The 22092-nt window shown below is 51.8% G+C and overlaps 10 protein-coding genes across 10 annotated transcripts; 2 read left to right on the top strand and 8 right to left on the bottom strand.

Annotated features, from left to right (window-relative positions):
- Positions 1-1058: 1058 nt before the first annotated feature.
- N7468_001879 (TTC39/IML2 family protein) lies at positions 1059-3460 on the bottom strand (the record flags this gene model as incomplete). The annotated part of the gene is made up of 5 exons (XM_058471176.1): positions 1059-1868; positions 1941-2917; positions 2980-3046; positions 3096-3205; positions 3382-3460. 5 exons carry the CDS (start codon positions 3458-3460, stop codon positions 1059-1061), a joined length of 2043 nt encoding a protein of 680 aa, XP_058334317.1.
- A 1025-nt stretch (positions 3461-4485) lies between these two features.
- N7468_001878 (proteasome regulatory particle lid subunit SEM1) lies at positions 4486-5018 on the top strand (the record flags this gene model as incomplete). The annotated part of the gene is made up of 3 exons (XM_058471175.1): positions 4486-4591; positions 4669-4780; positions 4985-5018. The coding sequence occupies 3 exons, from the start codon at positions 4486-4488 to the stop codon at positions 5016-5018; spliced, it is 252 nt and encodes an 83-aa protein (XP_058334316.1).
- An 826-nt stretch (positions 5019-5844) lies between these two features.
- pgkA (phosphoglycerate kinase pgkA) lies at positions 5845-7235 on the bottom strand (the record flags this gene model as incomplete). The annotated part of the gene is made up of 3 exons (XM_058471174.1): positions 5845-6611; positions 6697-7117; positions 7170-7235. 3 exons carry the CDS (start codon positions 7233-7235, stop codon positions 5845-5847), a joined length of 1254 nt encoding a protein of 417 aa, XP_058334315.1.
- An 808-nt stretch (positions 7236-8043) lies between these two features.
- Positions 8044-9187, bottom strand: N7468_001876 (Mpv17/PMP22 family protein; the record flags this gene model as incomplete). Its single annotated transcript, XM_058471173.1, has 5 exons — positions 8044-8118; positions 8178-8344; positions 8408-8689; positions 8919-8966; positions 9130-9187. 5 exons carry the CDS (start codon positions 9185-9187, stop codon positions 8044-8046), a joined length of 630 nt encoding a protein of 209 aa, XP_058334314.1.
- Positions 9188-10115: 928 nt separating this feature from the next.
- N7468_001875 (TRAPP trafficking subunit Trs65 domain-containing protein) lies at positions 10116-12037 on the bottom strand (the record flags this gene model as incomplete). The annotated part of the gene is made up of 5 exons (XM_058471172.1): positions 10116-10281; positions 10334-11462; positions 11521-11793; positions 11864-11963; positions 12023-12037. The coding sequence occupies 5 exons, from the start codon at positions 12035-12037 to the stop codon at positions 10116-10118; spliced, it is 1683 nt and encodes a 560-aa protein (XP_058334313.1).
- Positions 12038-12264: 227 nt separating this feature from the next.
- On the top strand, positions 12265-14752 carry N7468_001874 (snoRNA-splicing protein PRP40; the record flags this gene model as incomplete). The annotated part of the gene is made up of 5 exons (XM_058471171.1): positions 12265-12405; positions 12473-12642; positions 12699-12711; positions 12758-13744; positions 13802-14752. The coding sequence occupies 5 exons, from the start codon at positions 12265-12267 to the stop codon at positions 14750-14752; spliced, it is 2262 nt and encodes a 753-aa protein (XP_058334312.1).
- A 610-nt stretch (positions 14753-15362) lies between these two features.
- Positions 15363-16767, bottom strand: N7468_001873 (uncharacterized protein; the record flags this gene model as incomplete). Its single annotated transcript, XM_058471170.1, has 3 exons — positions 15363-15494; positions 15557-16233; positions 16338-16767. Coding segments are annotated over 3 exons (1239 nt in total), but the record flags the coding sequence as incomplete, so codon positions are not given.
- Positions 16768-17364: 597 nt separating this feature from the next.
- N7468_001872 (WD40 repeat domain-containing protein) lies at positions 17365-18195 on the bottom strand (the record flags this gene model as incomplete). Its single annotated transcript, XM_058471169.1, has 1 exon — positions 17365-18195. The coding sequence occupies one exon, from the start codon at positions 18193-18195 to the stop codon at positions 17365-17367; it is 831 nt and encodes a 276-aa protein (XP_058334310.1).
- A 66-nt stretch (positions 18196-18261) lies between these two features.
- N7468_001871 (Nuclear distribution protein nudF 1) lies at positions 18262-18915 on the bottom strand (the record flags this gene model as incomplete). Its single annotated transcript, XM_058471168.1, has 3 exons — positions 18262-18528; positions 18625-18793; positions 18878-18915. 3 exons carry the CDS (start codon positions 18913-18915, stop codon positions 18262-18264), a joined length of 474 nt encoding a protein of 157 aa, XP_058334309.1.
- Positions 18916-19712: 797 nt separating this feature from the next.
- Positions 19713-22036, bottom strand: N7468_001870 (ATP-binding cassette domain-containing protein; the record flags this gene model as incomplete). The annotated part of the gene is made up of 8 exons (XM_058471167.1): positions 19713-20937; positions 21007-21103; positions 21164-21194; positions 21229-21326; positions 21385-21787; positions 21842-21853; positions 21922-21946; positions 22017-22036. 8 exons carry the CDS (start codon positions 22034-22036, stop codon positions 19713-19715), a joined length of 1911 nt encoding a protein of 636 aa, XP_058334308.1.
- Positions 22037-22092: the final 56 nt, after the last annotated feature.

Below are 22092 nucleotides of genomic sequence, written 5' to 3'. Positions count from 1 at the left end.
TCTGGATCCAACTGGTACCCCACCCAATTTCCTCAAAAGGACCTGGAAGCTCCAGCTCCGTCCGTTTCCTAAAGCCCCTCTGACCCCTGCGACCGAGCTAAACCCGCGATTCAGCCGGAGCTCGGCCGCGTCTCCGAATTTGCCCCATGACCCGCCCGCGACGAAAGAAGGCCTCCGCTGAGGAGGCTGTCGGGGAAACTGCCCTCACGGCTCCACCGGCTCTGACGGCTCTGAACAGCCGGTGGCGGGATGAATGGCTCGATTGAGACGTTTGGGAATTCTATTCTGGTTCTCCAATCTACATGAGGAATTGGCCGCCGCAGATACCGTCCTGAGGTCGCGTTCCTAATCTTCTTCTTACGCTAGCCATTGGCAAAGGATGGACCTCAATGTTCGGTCTGGCTCTAACTTGCAATGCGTGACAGAGATCGCGACGGCGTGTCTAGTCCAAATTCCGAGGTTCAACTTGAGGAGTTGATCATCTATCCGCGTCGCTTTTGTTCGAAGCTTGCGCAGAGCAGGTAACTGGCTCTGCTCATGCAATTGAACTTGCTGATCGTCTCAAGACGGGATGGGAGACCCTCGCAGGCCTCATGATGTTGAATGCGACAATCCTGACCTGGTTGATGGGAGCTTCCGACCGACATTGAAGGCTTGGTTTCCAAGCGATCATGCGCTTGGCTGCGAATTGACCACAGACTCATCAGGTGTGAATCCCTTCATTGACAAACTATTGCTAACTAAGTTCGTGATCGCTGTAGATCGATACCCCGCACGGCGCCACTTTAAACCCCAGTAGGACGTCCCGAGCTGCAGCGTCCAGAGCGCGGGATCGACGAGGGATGGTCGAAGATAGTATTGGAGACACCAGACCGAGAGTGTGACTTTCATTATATTGTCCAGTCTGCAATCACATGTGCATTGTTAAATTGATTGGTGAATCTATCGTCTAAATCTTGCCGGAATACATGTCCCTTTTCGCGACCATACAAAAATTCTATTGTACATAACCATGCCTTGATACGGACGGGAGGAGAGTTCAGCAGAGAGGGGGTAGATCACAAGGTAGTTGAGTGCATGGTTTCCCACTTACGCACGGCCTCCTGCGCAGCAGTCACTTTGAGACCAATACGAGCATCGAGTTCATAGCTTTCCCACCGCGCAGCCCGATCCAAGTGTTCCTTGCAATCCTTGACGAGCAACATTTCGGCTTCCGACCCTGGTTGTACAGGCTCAGTCGACAATCCGTGGTGAACCTGGTAGGTCGGACGCTCCATCCAGGAATTTGCAGCGAACTCGAAATGCGCCGCTGGAAGAACCCAGTCGTCTTTCAGATGGCCCTTGAAAACTGGCTTGTCATGTATCAAAACTCTGGTGGAGAGAATCATTTTCGCCTGCTCGTGGTTGCGGAGCGACCGGTGAACGGCTGCACGCAAGAGATCTAGGATCGCCTTCTCCTCTGGACCCTCCCGCGACCACGTCTTATTTGCGTCGCTTTCGCACCATGCGAGCCGCTGCAAAGAATCCTCTAGTTGGCTGTCTGTCATGCGACTATGGCCGTTCCAGAAGAAGATCATCTCCTCAATCGGGTCTACACCGATCGCATCCACCAATTCTACTCCCCATTCTTTCGCGCGCGCCTCCCACTTTGCGATCTTGCGGGTAACGAACACGTCGAATGGAAGCTGACGAGCCATGAAGCGCTTTTTACCTGCAAATTGAGGAGCCTTGCGGATGAATTCAGTTGCCTTCTCTGCGTGGACCTTCGCTTTTTCAGGATCGTCAAGATTCTGGCGATAAAGCATAGCGTGACATGAGCCAGCGATGTAGTAATACAGGGAACGGGACCAGGAGTTGAGATCCACGCACTGCGATGGTTAGCCGCCATGGCCCGACACGGAGCGACGTAAAAAAAAAGAGAGAAAGAAAGAAAGACTTACTTCGATGAAAGCTTCCGCACAGGTCTCGTAGCGGTGCAAGAAAAGAGCGTTCAAACTCTTTTCGAACACACAGAGCGCCTTGACCTGTTTCAGCTGGCTGTCTTTGCTCGAGCTCAGGAGTTCCAGCGCTCCTTCAAGGTCTTTGTTTGCACCTCTCATGCGAGAGTCCTCAAGAATCCAGAGCATACTGACAGGGAAGCGAGCACGCATCTCAGTCAACAACGCCTCCAGTCTTTCTTGTGGATAGCTCTCGTCCTCGCCGGGAGCTGCATCTGGCATGATATCACAATACCTAACAAAGCCATTGTAGTAACCCAGTAAAGCCAATGCTGCCAATCCACCGATCAGATTATGGAATTTACTGGCCTGCCAGAGCATCTGAATTCCACGCGCTTTGTCTCCGCGAAACCCAATGATCGATAGAAGCTTGCTAAAAGCCGGTGGGACCATCGAGATCAAAATCAACAGGATTCCAAAGCAAAAATTTGTTCCTGAATGCACGAAGACGTCGATCTCGTTCTTAAAAATATCCGAGTCGGGATCATGGTTGATGTTTGACCCTGGCGTGGAGGATCGCGAGATTTCTGAAGCGGCCGCCTCTGGCGTCTTGTTCGATACACTAGATGCAGCGGCTGACTTGGCCTCGGAATGGGCGCTGCTTCTGGACAAATCGCTTGATCTGGGTACAATACCCTTCGCGGCTTGCGCCTCCATAAACTTTTCTTCCATCTTTGCGATGCCATCCAAGGTAATGTATGCCTTTCGCAGTCTGTAGAAAGCCTTAATACTCTCGGTCAAACTCTCGTTCAAAACACCGACCACAGCACTCATCAGCTGGGCAATCGCCTGACAGAGAAGGTATTCGGTGCCGGGGGCGTAGATGTCCGACCGATATACATGGGGGGCGTTCGAGTTATTCTGGGCACGGTGCTGTTCGCTCGCAGCGGTCGTCTCTGCTTCGTTTAACCGTTCGGACGCTGTGCACTGTTCAGAAAACGGAAATCCCAGTAAAGAACAACAGTCATTTGAGAATTCGAACCTTGTCGCATAATATCCTGCTCAAACCCCAATGTCGCCCGGACGAACGCCACGACTCCTTTGCCTAGCTGTTGTCGGTCCCGCAAGGTCAGTACACAGCCTCTTGGCAAGCCCTACGTCATCGCGGCCCCCTGGAAAAGTGACACCCACGTTGTGAAAAGTCGAGTTTCCCTTGGCCAATTCGTTTTCAGCGCTTTCGACATCGTCGTTTAAAATGAAGGTAGCGCCTTTGCGGGGACGTATTAGTGTTTGTATGGTATGTGGACAAGGAAATAGACAACAACTTACCGGCCAGTGCCTCATGTACTTCACCCCGCTCAGAGTATTTCCGTCAGCGCCAGATTGTCATTTTCAAATGTTCGTGGCTAGAATAGAAGTGATCAAGGCAGAGAACAGTACATACAGTCTTTTTCCTCATCCGCTGAGTCATGGGAGGCATTGCCCGGCTTCTTGCCGTACAACCAAGAGCCTACACGCAGCATGACGGTCTTTGCTCAAGAAATTGAATAGAATCGCGGTGCACTCCGAGGGAAGGGGCCGCAGTCAAGGACGGATCGGGAAGAATGTCAACCGGATCCCCATGCGATGTGCACGCAGCTTTTCCGAGCACGGGGGGCAGAGGGGGGAAGTTTCATGGGAGAGCAAGTCCGAGGTTAACTAGTTAGATCGAACGGTTAAGTCCGATCTTAGTAAAAACACACAGGCCCCCAACTTTGCGGCTAATCGGGTTCTACGAAGGTGGCTGAGAAGCGAGACGTGGTTCGCTTCGTAGTCCATGAATATCTCCGGTGGGCTCCGGACCACAATCTGAATTCTGCGAAACAAATAGAGCCGTATACAGAATGTCGGTTCCATCGGAGGCTTGTCGCGCCTAGGATTACGGGCTCATGCTCCGAGCCTCATTGATGCAATGATACCCACGAATAGAAGCTCGCGCGTTTCCTGGGGCTTTTATTCGCCCTTTGGGGACGGAGATCTTTTTGCCGACGTTAGTGCCCACCCCAAAAAGGACTCGACGCGCGGTTCACGCGGAAGATAAAGGCTCGTGGAGCCACTAGGATGGGTACTCGATCTGGATACAAGTGGTTTGCTGACTAGTACCGCCTCAGAACAGCTTAGAATAGGCGGTACTGCGTATACTTGCACTGTGGACTGGGAGCATCACCGGCCGGAGTAACAGCACCGAGATCATCCAGCAACACGGAATAAAAAGCCCATAATCTGACCCAGAATACAAAGGTCTCCAAAATGAACAAACCAAATGAAGATTCGAACATACACGTGTCCACAAAACGAACAAAATCGCGAATAGAAAGATATGGAATCTGGCGTTGATGGATCCGATCTGACTTAGTCAGCCGTCACCGACCTCCAAACACCTTGGTCGACCAGAGCTCACCAGTCCCCCCCCGCATCCAGTCCTCCCTCTCCACCTTGAAAACGCAATCAAAGCCGAGTTCGAGTTTCTCAATCTCAGAACAAACAACGCCACATATTCACATCCGCCATGTCGAATCCCAATCCGGCCGAAGACAAGGCCTCCGAGCAGCCCCAGCAGCAGAAGCCGCAGGTGCTCGAAGAAGACGATGAGTTTGAGGATTTCCCCGTCGAAGGTAGGCCCATGTCTGTCTTATGCCATGCGCTGGAGCATACGCTGGAAGGCTCACAGAAAACTAATGTATTTGCTTAGACTGGCCCCAGGACGAGACCGAGCAGTCTGCCGCCAACGGCGGTAACGAGCACCTGTGGGAAGAGAGCTGGGACGACGACGATGCCGCAGAGGATTTCTCAAAGCAGCTGAAGTGAGTTTCTCCCGACGAGTTTCGGACTTTCCCCATTCATTCTGGTCCCTCCTTGTCAATGCCACAAGCCCGCAACACACCCGTCAAGGGCCTAGCCCGTGCAGTTCACGTCTCCTCTTCCCTATCGCGGAAGACGCATCCTTTCACACGTTTCAACAACTGCGATTCATGGCCGATCATCTTACGCTAATACTTTGACCTCAGGGAGGAACTCAAGAAAGTCGAAGCATCAAACTAGGCTAGAAAAAAAACAAACACGCATGAAATGAATGCCTTACGCATCCGCACCTTTTCCCAACCCCTCAATATCTCCGAGTACAAGTCGATCTCGGCGGTAACTTATCTACCGTGGACCGGTAAAACTCCACGAGAGGACATCCATTGGTTTGAGAACTCGCGTGGTGGGGGCGGAGACTAGGCTGGGATCATGTTGAGTCCTTCCATACGCTATACGGCGCTCTGGCGCATAAACGTACACTATACCCGCATTTAATTCCTGGGGAATTTTATGGGACAAATGGCTATGAATTACTTGTCTTGAAGCATTTGATTGCAAGGCCTGACCTGTCCTTGGTTTTAAGAAATGGATCTTATCACAAAAGCTCGCTCGGAGTATTAATATGATGACTTCACTGAAGATTCTGGCGTATTTCATAAGAATGCATATCCTACAAGTTTTCTCCGCTCTCACCCTAATGTTCTACTTTATCTTGAAGGTGCACTTGGAAATTTTATGGATCCGGCTTTCTCCTAGCAGTTGTTTGATAAGATCTTGAGCCTTGAAAATCATGAACTTGCGTACATTCAAATGTTTCTCGCCTGCTAACGCGATATGGTCCGACTATCACGCAGATTTGGCGGTGATCAGCTCTAAAGCTTCGGCCTCGTCTCTAACGAGCAAAGCACTTAGTCAAGCAACGAAGGGGAAGAGGTAGTTTTGAACTTCATGAATATTTTCTTTTTAGGAAAGAGTATTGGCTGTGTACATTACAGTTTCGTGATATGGAGCTTGAGCAAAAAGACATTAAACAGGAAGCAGAATCCCAGCTCACGCCATTGTCAATTTACTTACTGGACAGAGCAGCGACACCGGGCAGATCCTTGCCTTCTAGGAGCTCCAGGGAAGCACCACCACCGGTGGAGACGTGCGAGAGCTTGTCCTCAGCGCCGTACTTGGCAGCAACAGTGGCAGTGTCACCGCCGCCAATGATCACAATCGAGCCGGACTGAGCAGCACTCACGGCAGCGTCCAGAGTGGCCTCGGTAGCCTTGGCAAAGGGCTTGAGTTCGAAGACACCAGGGGGACCGTTCCAGAGGATAGTCTTAGCCTCGGCAATGGTCTTCTGATAGGACTTGACACTCTCGGGGCCGACATCGAGACCCATCAGGCCATCAGCAATACCGCTGGCGTCAGTAGCGGAGCCAACGGTGGCATCCGCAGAGAACTTATCAGCGGTGACGTAGTCGACGGGCAGAACAATCTCAACGTTGTGCTTCTTGGCCTTCTCGACGATGTCGCCAACGATCTTGCTGCCGGCCTCGTCAAACAAACTGTTACCAATCTTCACACCCTCAAGAGTCTTCTTGAAGGTGAAAGCCATAGCACCGGTGATGATCAGGCTGTTCACCTTGGGAAGCAAGTTGTCAATCAGCTGGATCTTGTCGGAAACCTTGGAACCACCGAGAATGGCGAGGAAAGGACGGGCCGGGTTCTCAAGGGCCTTGGCGAAGTACTCCAGCTCCTTCTTGACAAGGAAACCGGCAGCCTTCTGAGGGAGGTCAACGCCGACCATGGAGCTGTGGGCACGGTGGGCGGTACCGAAGGCGTCGTCTGGAGAGTGGAAAGGTTAGTATTGGCTGCTCAATTGCTCTGGGGAAAGCTTGATCGTGGGCCGCGCGCTTGGGGTTGTACATACTGACGTAAATGTCACCGAGGGCAGTCAGACCCTTACGGAATTCAGCGACCTTCTCCTTGTCGGCCTTAACCTTGTTGCCCTCGGCATCCTTGGAGCTACCTTCCTCCTCGGCGTGGAAGCGCAGGTTCTCCAAGAGCACGACCTGGCCCCCGGAGGCCTTGTTGACCGTCTCCTCAACAGCAGGGCCGACACAGTCATCAGTGAAGATGACGCTCTTGCCCAGATGCTTCTCGAGCACAGGAACAACAGGCTTCAAGCTGTACTTGGGGTTGGGCTTGCCGTCAGGGCGACCCAGGTGGGACATGAGCACGACAGCCTTGGCGCCGTGGTCGACGGCATACTTGATGGTGGGGAGTGCACCGACGATACGCTGCGGGTTGGTGACGTTCTTCTCAGCATCGAGAGGAACGTTGAAGTCGACCTGGAGTAGAGATGTTAGCCATTGCAAAATGGTGTGATGGTATAAGACATACTCGGATCAAGACACGCTTGTCCTTGAGGTCGACATCGGTGATGTTGAGCTTGTTGGAGAGAGACATTTTGAGGAAGGGTCTTGGGCAGTGCGAATACCTCGAGCGGGAAAGAAAGAAAGCTAGATGGGAGGGGGGAAGTAATAAGCAACTCTCCCGGTGAGTCGCGACAGTAAAGGTTGGAGGGGCTCAGGTGGTGGGGCGATGGGCCGGTGAGGCACACGCATCCAGATGTGCTGGGCTGTCGCCAATGCGGTACCCAGCCATGAGGTATTCTTCTAGAGCTCGTTACTTCTGACTGCTTACTGCTTTCGCCTTTGACGAATGTATCTTTTAGCTATTCAGTACTTACAACAAGGTCCTCTCAGGTCCCTTTGGTTCCTCGGGCATGCCACAATCGGGCTGATGCGGGACTGATGTCACTGGTCCCCCGATGACGCGGAACAGGTCGGACACTCTGGGGTCTTTGATAGCCTCGGGGCCAGGGAATTCTAGGAGCAATGTTGAGCGGGGGCTTGTACTAGTAGTCCGGGAAATGCGCTTGTTGCTCTCTAGTGGGATAGTCCGATGGCCCAAAGAAAAAAAACCTTGCCAGTGAAATTGCTAATCTCCTCAAAACAGAAATCCTAAACGCGAACTATATGTTGGCAGGACAAAAGATGGAGATGCAAGAAAGTACCCCGAGGCAATGGTCTCAGGGTGAAAAGTCAGACCTTTTTGGAATGCAACCAATCGCTTCCTCGCGAAACATTTATATCTCCTGTACATGGATCAAAGCCATTGCCGCCTAAACGCCGAGAAAGACAAAGGATTGCGACGAAAGATGTATATGGAGTGAGAAGACCACGGACATAATGTTTGCCGGATGGGTCGTCACTTAATCGATCGTTTCCGCAGAGTTGGTGAGCGAAAGGTAGGCGGTCCAAGCGATACCGACCGAAGACACAAAGGGCTAATGGTGTAGTTAGTAGACTTGAATTGGAACAAAGCTCTAGGGGTATGAATTCTCACGATTTGGAATTGAATGGGGACGACACGGAAGTTGAGGATCTGAACCGCCGGCCACAGCACGAAGTTTGCCTTCAAAGTAGGCAGATACACATCCCTAAACTTCTGTGTCAAGGCTCTCTTACCACCACCCTCGGCGATGGTCATGTAGGTAAAGAAGCAGCACAACCCTATCCCCACACAGGTCAGCCTTATATTTGGAGTAAGTATGCTAGCACTGCGGAGCTACTTACCGAATGGTGCAAAAATGAGCTGATCAAAGGCGACACGCTTCATCACAGGGAGAGTCGGGTTCACCTTGGTGAGAGGGAAGGCCCTGGACAAGAAGCCAAACCACTGGAATTGCAACGGGGCCATAAAGAAACCATAGGACATGAAACGGGTCAAGCGCTCGAAATCGAATGGCGGGAGCCCCTTCTCATTTCCGACTTCCCCGACTGCTGAGGGCTTGTGTTTGTCGAAGTCTTGGATCTCGATCATGAAATCATTGCTCCCCTCGGAACGAGCCCTGAAGGCTGTGATCAGCTGGGCAACAGTATCGGCCACACCACCCAGCACCTGTTTCCATCATCAGTATTTCCTTCCACCTTGTTTATGCATCTCAATTGGAGGGTGAGATGCAAGAATCCGGCGTATCGGCTTACCGCGTTGGTGACCATGGTGGTCAGCACTGTAGTCGCGAGACAAGTTAGCAACACCGTTATCACCTCCAAGCGCCCGAATACAGGCGGGCAGGGTCCATACCTGGCCTTTCAGCATAGTGGCTGTTGAATTTGGCCGCGAGGCGAGCAGCTACAGCCATCTCGACAAGGAATATGATCGTGTGCAGAAGAGGCTGGTGGAGAGGGAAGGGGAAGAAGTCAGCGAGGGGGTTCCGGCGTTGGGGCGAGGCTTTGCACAGGCGGGCAAAAAAAAAGAAACGGTAGAGAGAAAGGGGCCTGGCATACCACGCGACCGTAAATATAGCGGCGGTTTAGTCCATCAAGAACTTTCCGCTTAACGGAGGTAATCATAGTGGAGAGTTGACAGTGGGCCTGCGTGTCTTTCAGTGACGATTTGAAGGCAAGATTTCCGGGTTGCGGCGAGTATGACGAAATGGTGGACTGGAGGAGAATCAGCGAGCACGATATTCCCCTCCCGCGATTGAAGGGATGAACTGGGGGGAAGCGAAGATTCCTTTTCGAATGCAGGAGAAGGCAGAAGCTCAGAATGCCATCCAACTCTAGATATTCGAAATGTTCGGGTTCAAGTGGAGGATGTGACTCCGCGTCCAATGACTAAAAGTCAGGTGCCCTCCGGTGACGTTCAACATCAGCCCTTGGGGCAGCGGTTTGCTGTCGAATCAGCATCCAGCCCCCACCTGTACCAGTTGTACTACGATGCGGTCAATGACTAGGGATGTACGAGTTACGAGTGTATTGTTGGTTCTTGCTGCTGAGCAAGAAGGGGAAACATGTGTCTCCGGTTCCCATGTAAGATGATCGGCGTCCATACCGTATGTAGACAGCGTCGCCCCATCAGTTTTGTATCCTGTATCTGTACTTCGTACATAAGATTCTTTCCATATACTCGTACCTCGCACGACAATGCCTAATTTGAACTTAAGAAAATATTGACTACTCTTTGCTACTAGTACTCATATGGGTACTATCTGTATCTTGCATTCGGTGTGTTTAATCAAGAGCACAGAAAACTCGGGGCACCGCACAAGAACCCGTGTACCGAGAATGTTTCGGTCTTTCTATACCACAATCTTAGGCCAAAAGCACCGACGTCAATTGCATCTGGACCGGGTTTTGAGGGGGAATTCCTAGATTGAATTATACAATAGTATCCTTTCTGTGTTAAACCTCTATACATATGACTAATCACCCTATCAATGATACCGCCGGTAATTTCCATAATCATTCATCAATGTACATACTTTAACCCATGGATCCTCTATGGCCGCGGTTGATCATCCGCAAGGATGTCGGGCAAATCTCGGATATCGGTCGTTTCGTTCGTGTTCACATCCACTAGGCGCACTGCTTCCAAATGTAAAGGACCCGTGGCGAGTGGCAGGAGCTTGATTTCCGTGGAGTGGCAGGTTCCAGGCAACAAAGGTCTAATCCAAGTTAGTTGGGAACAGAGGCAGAGGGACGCAAGACAAGACTCACCCAACTCGAATGTCGGTACTCAAGCTGATCAGTTCAGCTTCCTGCCCAGCCACATTCTTTTGCATAGCATGGACGATATTTTCGTCTGTCACAGCCTCAGCCACATGGTCTGATTTCCGTTCCTTTCGCTCTTTCCGATGACTAGATACGGACGAAGAAGATGGGCGAGCAACATGACCCCGGGGATCTACACGCTTACGACGCGGGATCGCAATCAGGGCAAACTTCCGAGGGATTTGGGATCGATTCACAATGAACACGTCCCAGGAGAAAGGCAATCCGACTTGGACACGGACTGGTCCCGAGAACGAGATAGTGACTCCTACATCAGTCACAGAGTATGCTCGTTCTCGCAGAGAGCTTCGTTGGGCCGAAGTCTGGTTCCCAGAGGACATGGAGAGGCTAGCCGGGCGGTTAGTCCTTTGTAACGCCTGGCTGGGTCCACCAAAGGTAGGATTAAGGGCCATGGAGAAATCGACGTTTGTTTTCCACTCCATGGTAATTCTTGGCTGGCAATCCTCAGAAAGGCGAATCACGGCGCCTAGTGAGATGTCCAGCACACTCATCATGGCTGTGGAGGAAGGATTCGTCTCCGGTCCATACTCTGGAGTCAGTTTGTAGACTAAGGTGACATCATCCCTTGGCCGGCAGGTTAAAGGGAGTGCCAGGCCAGGAACATTGGATAGGGGTTCTAGAGTTCCTTCAGATATTTGAAGCTCCGCTTTATCAAACACCACTTCGCAGGTGAGAAATGGCGTCACTTCGAAATCAAGGCTGGCCACAGTGGTTGCGAGTCCATTGTAAGAGGTCAGGCGTGAATAGCGAATCCTAGCACTCGCAGCAGGTGCTACGCGGTAAGGGCGCGCTTGTTGCTGCTGAATGTTGTAGACTGGGTCTTCGTTATACGCAGTGGGAACCACACGAAGTAATCTGGACGCCGGTAAGAAAGGCTCTTTGTGTGATAGCCCTTTCCCAACGCCTAGGGGTTGAAGCATGTTGGTTGAGGCGGGAACAAGAGGAGGTAGATAATCATCTTCGGAATCCTCTGATCGCGAAGCTTCGGAGGGGTTCAAGGTTGCTGAAGCCATGAACAAGAGTGAGGGGTTTTGGATACGGTTTCGAGGGCGCTCTTCATATCGTTAGACACGTTCTCCATGGTTGGTTTCTCAGGATCGGCATTGGCTTACTGAGAAAGCTTTCGATTGCCCATATTAGATATACATGGTTTCCGCTGCCTTCGTCCCCCTCGAACTGATTAAATACAACCAGAGGTTCCTCCTCAATGTTAACAGCTCCTGAGAAAATGATCTCTCGGGTGGGCGTAGGGTTGTCGGCAACAGACTCTGCTGGTTCAACAGCATAGACATCTAGTCTTACTTCAAGTCGTGGAAGAAAGTGCTTCAGGGTTGATTCGGTGCAGTCAGAAAGTCGCAACACGATACGAACTGGGAGAGTTTCATCTGTAGCACTGATTGTAAGCCTAAGGGCTTTTTGAGAGTGAGGTAAAACATGTTAAAACTTGTTACATACCGTAGAACAGCATAGGCCGTTGTTTGATTGACGACAGCACAGAAGGCAGATCATCGGCCCCATCTTCGAGTGCGGAGGTCAGGGCCTCTTCAATATCCAGCTGGGGGAGGAAGGCACTACCGTTTCCAGAATCGCATGCCGTAGAAACTCGCCAGGCACCTCCAATCCAGGCATTGCAATTTTTTTTTTCTTGAGACACAAAAAAAAAAAAAGCAAAGCTGCAGGTCCCTTAGAACAAGCTGTTGAGGAGATGTTCGCGACAAATAAAGGAGATACGATAAGGTGAAAGGTGCAAACGGCGCATACAATGCAAACAGTGCAACCAAGGCCGAACGATGCAGAGCTTCGCGCATGCACCATGAGCTTTTTTCCTTTCGTTCTCAACCTCCATTCCAGCCCATATGGACACAATGAACAGCACCCCGGGCGCACCTGTCCTGTGGCAGGAGGCACGCAACTCGGATGGTCGCGTTTATTACTACCATGTGCAGACAAAGCAGACACAATGGACGAAGCCCGTCGAGCTGATGACTCCGGCCGAGGTAAGTACTTCTAAGTTATCTTGTCTTGGGTAAACCCAGTCTAACAGTGAGTTCTATCACAACAAAGCGCGCATTGTCGAGTCAGCCATACAAGGAATACCAGACAGAAGATGGACGCAAGTATTGGTACAACCAGGAAACAAAGCAGAGCACCTGGGAGATGCCTGAGGTCTACAAGAACGCGCTCGCGCAAGCCTCAGCCCCGCAAGCCCCGGCCGCGCAAACCCCACAAGCCTTGTAAGTCTATCTAGATTTAGGTTCAGAGGCGTTGTTTGATTCTTATAAGTATTCAGGGTCCCTGCCTTTGTCGCAGGCGGCAGCCTCACCCACCGCGACGACTACGACCGCCGAGACCGCCGAGACCGCGACGACCGACGCGGGCATGGGGGGGGTTGATCATAATGCTTTGATGCTTGCATCCGCACTCAACACCCAGCACGAACCCGAGCCTGAGTACCACACTCTCAAGGAGGCTACCACTGCTTTTGAGAAGATGCTCAGGCGTCATCACGTCCAGGCCGATTGGACTTGGGAACAGACTGTGCGGGCTACGATCCAAGATCCCCAGTACCGTGCCATTAAGGACCCCCGGGACCGCAAGGCAGCTTTTGAGAAATACGCGAACGACCTTCGCAACGAAGAGGAAGCGCAGGCTAAAGAAAGACTTGAGAAGCTTCGAGCCGACTTTAACACCATGCTCCAGCGTCACCCTGAAATCAAACACTACAGTCGCTGGAAGACGATCCGCCCTATCATTGAGGGTGAGACCACATTTCGGGCCACTAGTGACGAAAATGAACGCCGCCGGCTGTTTGAAGACTACATTCTTGACCTCAAAAAATCACACATAGAGCAGGAAGCTGTCACCCGCAAAGCTGCTATGGATGAGCTCGGTGCGATTCTCAATTCTTTGGTCCTTGAACCCTACACCCGCTGGTCTGAGGCCCAGGCGGCCATTGAATCCAACGACAAGATGCAGACTGATACCAAATTCAAGACCCTCACCAAATGTGATATTCTGACTGCGTTCGAAAATCATATCAAGTCGCTGGAACGATCTTTCAACGATGCCCGTCAAGAACAGAAGGCAGTGAAGGCTCGGAAGGCACGTCGGGCCCGTGAAAAATATCTTGAGCTTCTCAAGGAACTCAAGTCGCAGGGCAATATCAAGGCCGGTACCAAGTGGGTCAATATTCGCCCAATGATCCAGGATGACCCCAGATACCAGGCAATGCTGGGCCAGCCAGGATCCAGCCCTCTGGAGCTCTTCTGGGATATGGTCGAGGAGGAAGAACGTGCCCTCCGCCGTCCACGCAATGAGGTGCTTGATATCTTGGATGTGAGTAACGTTCATTTTCGCTGCCCGCCTTTAGCAATACTTACCCATTCTTTCTAGGACAAACGATTTGAGGTCACGGCGGCCACTACGTTCGAAGAGTTCAAGGCCGTGGTGGACACCGATCGGCGTGCTTCCGATATGAGCCCGGAACTCCTTGCGCTCATCTTCGAACGCATTAAGGAAAAGGTAGTGCGACGGAACGAGGAAGAAAAGCATGCCGCTGATCGCCACCATCGCCATGCCGTCGAGGCTCTCCGTTCTCGGATCAAGCGTCTTGAGCCTCCCGTGCGTGCAACAGATACTTGGGAACAGGTGCAACCCCGCCTCGAAAAGTACGAGGAATACAAGGCCGTCGAGACAGATGAGCTTCGCAAGTCGGCATTCGAAAAGTTTATCCGTCGACTGATCGAAAAGGATGAAGACAACGAAAATGATCGCGGAAATCGGGAGCGAGACCGTAACCGTCGCCATGACCACGATCGCAGTGGCCGTGAATACCGCGGAGGTCGAGGAGAGCGACGACGGGGTAGCATGGTCAGTCATTCACCTGAAACCGATGCGTATGAAGCAGACCGGCGTCAAGCCCAGGCCGACCGCGAGCGTTCTTATCGAAAGACCAGCGGATTTTCACCTTCTCGTGACCGCCACGACGACCGTGATCGAGACCGCTACCGTCGTCCTTACCGAGACTATGACCGCCGAGAGATCGAGCGCGAACGTCTGTATCTATCTCGTGGTGACCCTCACGGTAGCCGCGATGAGCTGGACTATGGGGGGGATACTCGCAGTGTTGCCTCCACCGATCGTCGCCGCCGCCGTGACAGCGATGGTGATAGTGTCGCCAGTCGCTCGGTGAAGCGCTATCGTCGTGGTAGTCGTGAACCGGACCACAGCAAGGCATCGGGCCGTGAGCGTACTCGGGAGCATTCCACCATCCCCGAAGAAGAGATCAAGAAAGAGAAGGCGATTCACTCTGGTAGCGAGGAAGGAGAAATCGAGGAGGATTAGACATGCTGTCGCTTTACACTGGCCCTCCAAGTCTCCGAATATCCCTCTGTTAGCACTTTTATTTCTCTCACGGCCTTATGAGCCTTGCGAAAGCATACCCTGGGGACGCTTGTACGAATAAACGATATCTCTGAGCGAATTGAAGGTGATTGATTGATTGACTTCTCATTGACGGTTTGGTCAGGCTCTTGGCCTGATTTGCCGGCAGATAATTTTATCTCCAGTAGCAGGAAACCCGCAGGCTTGTACGCAGCTATGATCCCTTGGGCCTAGAGAGTAGACTACTGGGACAACGCGCTTCGGGCCAGTTAGCCTCGCTGTAGAGCTAAGGCTTCCTTCCTCCGCCTCTTGATGGGATACAGGTATGCTAGGAGGGCGAATATGCCGGTATGCATCTAGCTCCACGCCGAGCGAGCCCGCTCGCTGTGGCCCGCTGTGCGGCAAAGGATGCTTTTGCCGGGCTCTTTTATCTGCTTCTCAAGTCCAGAGGCACTTGACCATTGCTACGTGAGAACCGCATGAAAGCCAGAGAGCGACAGTCGTTCTCTTTGGAAGATTCCGTAATTCAATCATCGTTTCGTTTCATGAACATCAAATATTCTCATAAGATCTAATAACCCGCGGCATTCGGCATGACCTCGGGGGTATCATCACGAAACCGGTTGGTGATGAGGTGACTAAACGACGCCGACCAGTCCACGCGCGGAGTCAAGGTATCCAAGCCCCAAAGCTCCGAGACAAACTTGAGAATGGAAGTATGGGTGAATTCACCGCCTCCAAAGACGGGCTTGTTCTGCACCACACCTTTCCCACCCAAGGGGAGATCAGCATTGCAGGGACCCGGATCCCGAGACGGTCAAAGTTGAAAGTGTAGGGCTTGCCATCGGGCGCCTTCTCGGTGTAGGTCAGGCTATCGCCCGGAGGCACGCCCGTCGGTGGATGTACATGGTCTGCAAACCCGCCGTGTTCATCCCACGTCACAATGAACAGAGTCTCGTTCCATTGGGGAGAGCCACGGACGGCATCATAGATCCCTTTCATGAAGTTCTCGCCCATGTTGACGGGGGACTTTGGATGCATGGACATATAATCACAGCACTCGGGATTGATCCAGGTAAACTGCGGGAGGTTCCCTGCCTTGGCATCTGTGTAGAAGCGGTCTATAGGGAGAACGTTGCTCTTCCCCATGCCTGATTTGGCGGTCCACTCGTAGAACAGGGCATCAGGAAGGAAGCTCGACGGACCAATATCAGTCGTATTCTGGTAGTTGATCCACGTGATGTTATTCTCGGACAACTGCTGGAAGATGCTCTTCTGGGGCAACGTCGAATCTAAGAAGGCATTGTCATTTGATCCGTGGCCATGAGAAGTTCCAGACGTTGCATAGGCGCGATTGGGATTCGTGGGGCCGGGGATGGATGCGAACCACCGGTCGAAAAGAACATAGTTCTCAGCCATTGCATTCGTGACAGGCACGAGGTCTGCGCGGGAACCTTAGTAGATGAACCTCAAAGATAGACGTACAGCCATTAGAAACCTGGTAACCTGGTTCTCGTGGCTGTGACAGATTGGGAAGAGTAGGTACCTGGGGTATAGTAGTTAATCACCTCGGCGGCCTCCATCATGTTCTGCTGAAGACCGTAGTAATAGCTTTGCTCGGTGACAAACCCTTTCATGGTGGACTGGGAGTAATCTGTGGGGTGGTAGTCTCCGAAAACTTGCATATTGCCGCCGGTAATGGTGTGGTCGGGGTCATCAGAGGCCACATTTTTAGCCGTGTTCGCTGCACAAACTTCCTGCGAGAACGGCTGCGAGACATTGGCGGGGTTGCAATAGCGAGTTTTTACTAGGCCGTCGATCCAGGGACTGTAGGTAAAACCTCCCGCCAGGGTGTCAAAAGACCTATTCTCCTGGATGAGAACAACTATATTCTTAATATTCTCCAGCGGGGAGCTGGTGGGCAAGGCTGCGACCCCCCGCCGAGACTCAGAGTCAGAAGAAGCGCAGAAAGAGACATCTGGGCAGCAGCTGGTCTCGATCACATTTTCAGGATCCCATCACCTTCATTTATCTATTTTCCAGCCCACTCACTTGCATATCCCTTATCTCGCACGAGGATCCTATTTGCTGTGTGATTGGATTTCCAACCATCTAGATCCACCGACGTCGGACATGACTTGAGCCCTTGTGAGTGGCTCAATCTGTCTAAGAGGCTGCAGGTTCCGATAGGGATCGCCGGTTGAGCCGGCGTACATGATGTTCCACCTGGGCATGATCGACATTGTTTACATAATTCCCCTCCTGGGATTGGCTTGGCTTCCCCGCAAACCCACCAGGCACACGCGCATGATTGGCGTGGCTTCCCAAGGAGGGGTTCCTGGTCCCTCCCGGTTTGTAGTCGCATCAGTCTCGGCTCATGATCAAGGATAGATGCTACATGAAATATAAGCGAAGACAATCAGAAGGCATGTCGCGTGTACATACCCTATTGCGAGGTCTCATGCGGGAAGAGAAACACGCGACATCCGAGCGGATTCACTTCCGCAGCTGATCATCCCTGGATTCTACCCTTGATTGAATATCCCGAGGCATGAAGAAATCGCAAATTTGAGTTATCTGGTAGTCGCTTGTAAGTCTGAGTTGGAGCTATTGCATGTAGACCTTGAGAATTCTGTCACTACCCCCGTCACGAAGACACACCGTGTTTCAGACCTCCCTCGCTTCAAATGGACCCCCGTCAAAGCCTTAGACGACTTAGAGGAACTAAAATAAGCGGGGACCCATTGGATGCAGTTGACGAAGTCCTTCTGATCTTCGATCACATGGACCAGCCGCCCGAAAGCTGCAAGGTCCCAGAATCGAATCGTCCCGTCGTCTCCGACGCTCAGCAGAAACCGCCCACAGGGAGAGAAAGCAAGACCTCTGACCCAGCTATCATGACCGATCAAAGTTTGGACCAGTGGACCATTGGCGTCCCAGATATTGATTGTTCGGTCTCTGCTGCCTGTGACGACAAATTCAGCAGAGGAGGGTGTGGGAGGTTTCCACCTCCCCCTCAGGTGCGCCATCCCAGCGAGAAAAGAGTAGCTTTCGGGGGGCGCCAATATGCAACACTCGACGCGCAGCTCATGTCCTCGGAAAATAGAGCGGATGGCCCCTGTGGAGATTTCCCATAGCGTGGCAGTGTTATCGTCTCCAGCAGACACAAGCCATCTCCCATCCGAAGACGGTGATATATCACGAACCCAGCCACTCTCTGTACAGACCGTCCGGATGCAAGCGCCAGTCAAGGCATTCCAGATTCGAATGGTGCCATCTCTCCCACTTGACGCAAGCTTAGAACCCCCTGGACGGAGGAATCGGACCGAAGTAACGGGGTGATTGTGCCCTAGGAGGGACCAAACACTGGCGTAGCCGATGCTGGGATCCCATAGCTCGACCATTGTATTGACGGAACAAGAGGCGAGCAGAACACTTCCTTCTGGACCACCAAAATCGACGCCAGTGACTTAATCGGAATGGGCCCAGATGGTTTTCGCGAGCCGTCCTTGTTCCCAGTCCCAGATTTTGATCTCACCGTTCCCCGCCCCAGACGCAACCCAGGGGTCTGTTGGATGAAAGGCCACACATTCAATGCCACATCTATGCGACTTAAGAGTGTATGTCGGTGCCTTTGGCAGCCAGTTCGCTGGATCAGTGATCTTCCTCTTCAACGCTGCCGGCGAGGCTTTCAATTCTCCTTTGAGACAATCTACCTCCGACTCAAGGTCCATGATCTGCCTGGCGTGAGTGACATCCAATCCAGGAATGGGTCAAGCCCTTTCTGGGTGAAGTCCCAGGAGGCCCGAGGGACCTCCAGTCATTGCTCTTACCTGCCGAGAGAACCGCAAAAGACTGGTCCACTTCTTCGCTAAGAGCCCTCCATACTGCTGTACCGCTGCATCTGGGAATTTTTCAACCTGTAGGCCTAGCTCTTCGCGTAAACTGGCAACACTGGGCGAACAGTTGGCCGCCGCTAAGTACCCAATTATTGCCTTATGCCTAGATCATCAGTCAGTCATTCTTGTCTCCAATTCTGGAGGCAGAGCCACCCATGCATCATCTCCATGAAAAGGGGGGGGATACAGTTCATCAGTTTGGCGAGCCGTCAAGACAGAGCCCATGCTTCAAAGTTGAAACTAATCAAAACGGAGGAATCTAAGGATAGTGTTGCAAGGGCAGAAGCTACGCATAAATACCAATCCAGGTACCATAGGACTTTTTTTTACCCTTATGGATTCTGCACTAAAAGAATGCAGCCACAAAATCACATGACCAAATGCATGCAAGGTAATCTCCATCTATCTGTCTTTGCATCGCAATGCCTAGGTAAAGACAAGCGTCTGGAGGACGTATCCCAGTACATAAATTGGATTGTGTCAAGCTAACAAAGAGCTAGTAGCAAGTTGAATGCTAGAGTTCCTAGCGCTGTCGAAAGCTGGACCCACGGGCACGCCTCGTCCACGCGCCGTTCCTACCTCCCCTGAAAAGGTTCCTTCTCTATCAAATTACAAGTCAAAAGCTTTTGTTGCGGGGGTAAAATGAATTATAACTCCGATCGAAACCATGCCAATCAAAAAATGTTTCCCGACCTAAGGAGACCTGGCATTGGCAGAATTCCCGGACCATATCCATAGTCCGGATATGCATGCAAATTGCACAAGACTGAAAAGCCTGGAATGGAACGATTGCAGGGTATATGACGACGGTTGTAAGACAGTGACTTGATTGATCCCGTCAGAGAAGGTGAAAACTGCGGACCTGGGACCACCGGGGTCAGTTGACCCTCAGATGGCAGAATCTGGGCTACCACCGCGATCTTCGTCATCATCCCCGTCTTCGTCGTCAGAGAGGAGGCCGGCACTGCCAGGGCTTACTGAAGAACATCGCCTTGCTCCCTTTCCCCGAATCGCTGAGGCAATCAGAACGCCCGAAAACGCCATGAACCACCTGGATCCCCTTTTGCCGCGGCGCCGCCTGCGCCGCCGTTCAGAATCGCGACCATCACGGTGGCGGTGACGGCGATTATGCTCATGAAAGAAGCCCTCTTCAGTTCTCTTCTTCCAGGAAGTAGTAGTTGCCAGCCAACTTCTGCTCCTGGTCGATCCTGACTCTGATACTTGTTGATGCGAGGGCGGTAGCTGTTCGGATCACGACGGAAGGTGACATCTAAGCTCTCCAAGAACTTGTTGCAGCCAGTGACCAAAGACTCGGGGGTGTTGGCGTGGGCTTTCACGGAAGGTTGACCATCGAAAACGATGACACGATCAGCGAGGTAGGTAGCCATGATGAAATCGTGCTCGACGATGAAAGCAGTCTTCTTGGTGTGCATGATGAAACGCTTAATCACACGGGCAGCGATGATACGCTGCTCAGAGTCGAGGTAGGCACTAGGCTCATCGATCAGGTAAATATCAGCAGGCATACCCAGGGCCAGAACGATCGCAACACGCTGCAATTCACCACCGGACAAGTTCTGCACTTCTTGGTCAATGAAATCGTCAAGCTTCAGGGGCTTGTACACATCGGTCTGGAACTGCGGGGAGAGGAAAGCAGCCTTGATACGCTTGAAGAACAGCTGACGAACGGTACCCTGGAACTTGGGTGTGATCTTCTGAGGCTTCATGCTAATGTTCATCTTGGGAACCGAGCCACCTTCATCCGGTTGCAAAGCTCCTGCAAGCATTCGACAGAAAGTAGTCTTGCCAGTTCCGTTCTCACCCATCATGACGATGATCTCAGAGTCAGTGAACCTTCCAGAATCGATCTGGAGGCTGAAGTTACCCAGAGTCTTCTTCATGTTCGGGTAGCTGAACGCGCGGCCCTTATCAGCGATAAACTCGTCTCCAGCTTCACTTAGTCGGAAAGTCAGAGATTCCTCACGGAAACGCAAGTTCTCCGTGGGGATGTGACCATCAAGGAAGATGTTGATACCCTCGCGAACGGAAGAAGGCAAAGTGACAACACCATAGACAGCGGGGCGACCGTAAAGTACACAAATGAAATCAGAAAGATAGTCGAGCACCGACAGATCGTGCTCCACAACGATGACATAGTCATCAGGGCGCAAAAGGCTGCGAATGGTGCGGGCCGCAGCGAGACGCTGCTTAACATCGAGATACGACGAAGGCTCGTCGAACATGTAACTATTGGAAGAATTAGTGGACTGATAAATATTGACCCTTTCAAGGGAACTGATAGGAATTTCAACTCACACGTCCGCCTTCTGCACACAGACCAGGCCAAGAGCAAAACGTTGCAGCTCACCACCGGACAAATGGTCGATATCACGGTCGGCAACCTGTCGCAGTTCTGTGGAAAATAGTAATTAGTTGATGCCACCAGGGAGGCCTAACCGCGGGAGTTGCGTACCGAGAACGTTCATAATCTCATCGAAGTTGCTCTAGCTGGGCGCGAGCCTTGATCAGATCATTGACCTGCTTGGTAGGCCCCTTCACGGCCCGCGGGATCTGGTCAACATATTGAGGCTTCACGACAGCCTTCAAGTCATCTTCTAAGACCTTGGTGAAGTAGTCTATGACACAGTTAGCCGATTGATATTTTCTCCAAGAGCTGAATACCGCGTGACTGACTCTGCAATTCCGAACCACGGAAGTACTTCAAAATTTCCTCCCAGTCGGGCGGGTTGTCGTACCGTCCCAGATTGGGCTTCAGCTTGCCACTCAGGATCTTGAGAGCTGTACTCTTTCCAATACCGTTTGTTCCAACAAGACCGAGGACCTGACCGGGACGGGGCATGGGCAGACGGTGGAGCTTGAAGCTGTTGGCCGAGTAGCGATGGGTCACTTGGGTCTCCAGGTTGGTAGGCAAGTTGATGATATGGATGGCGCCGAAAGGACATTTCTTGGGGCAGATACCACAACCAATGCACAAAGTCTCGGAAATGTAGGCGATTTTCGATTCGGGAGTCACTTCGATACAGAGTTTACCTGTTCTGACCACAGGGCAAGACTTCTTGCACTCTTGGCGACATTTCTATATCCATTAGTAGTTGATTCTTAAGCCAATATTCTGAACCCATATCCATACCTTCGGCTTGCACTATCGGGCGGCAAATTTCTTGTATTAGTGATTTTGTACTAGAATGCCGCGGGGTACTTGAAACGAACCTTGTCCGAGTTGATGATCGCAATACTATGAAGAAATATATCGTTAGTACTTAAAATCAAGCCTAGAACAAGACAAAGGGGTGATTTGATCTTACCGGGTAAGCTTGTCAGACATGATGGCGATTTTCGCTCAAGAACCAGCGTCTGGTACAAAACAGCCGGTCGCGATGA

The sequence above is a fragment of the Penicillium chermesinum genome (assembly GCF_028974085.1).
Source record: "Penicillium chermesinum strain IBT 19713 chromosome Unknown utg000002l:1.0-5270490.0:1.0-5274688.0, whole genome shotgun sequence".
Lineage (NCBI taxonomy): Eukaryota > Fungi > Ascomycota > Eurotiomycetes > Eurotiales > Aspergillaceae > Penicillium > Penicillium chermesinum.
The sequence above is the reverse complement of the archived record's forward strand: the minus strand, read 5'-3'. Positions and strand labels throughout refer to the sequence as shown.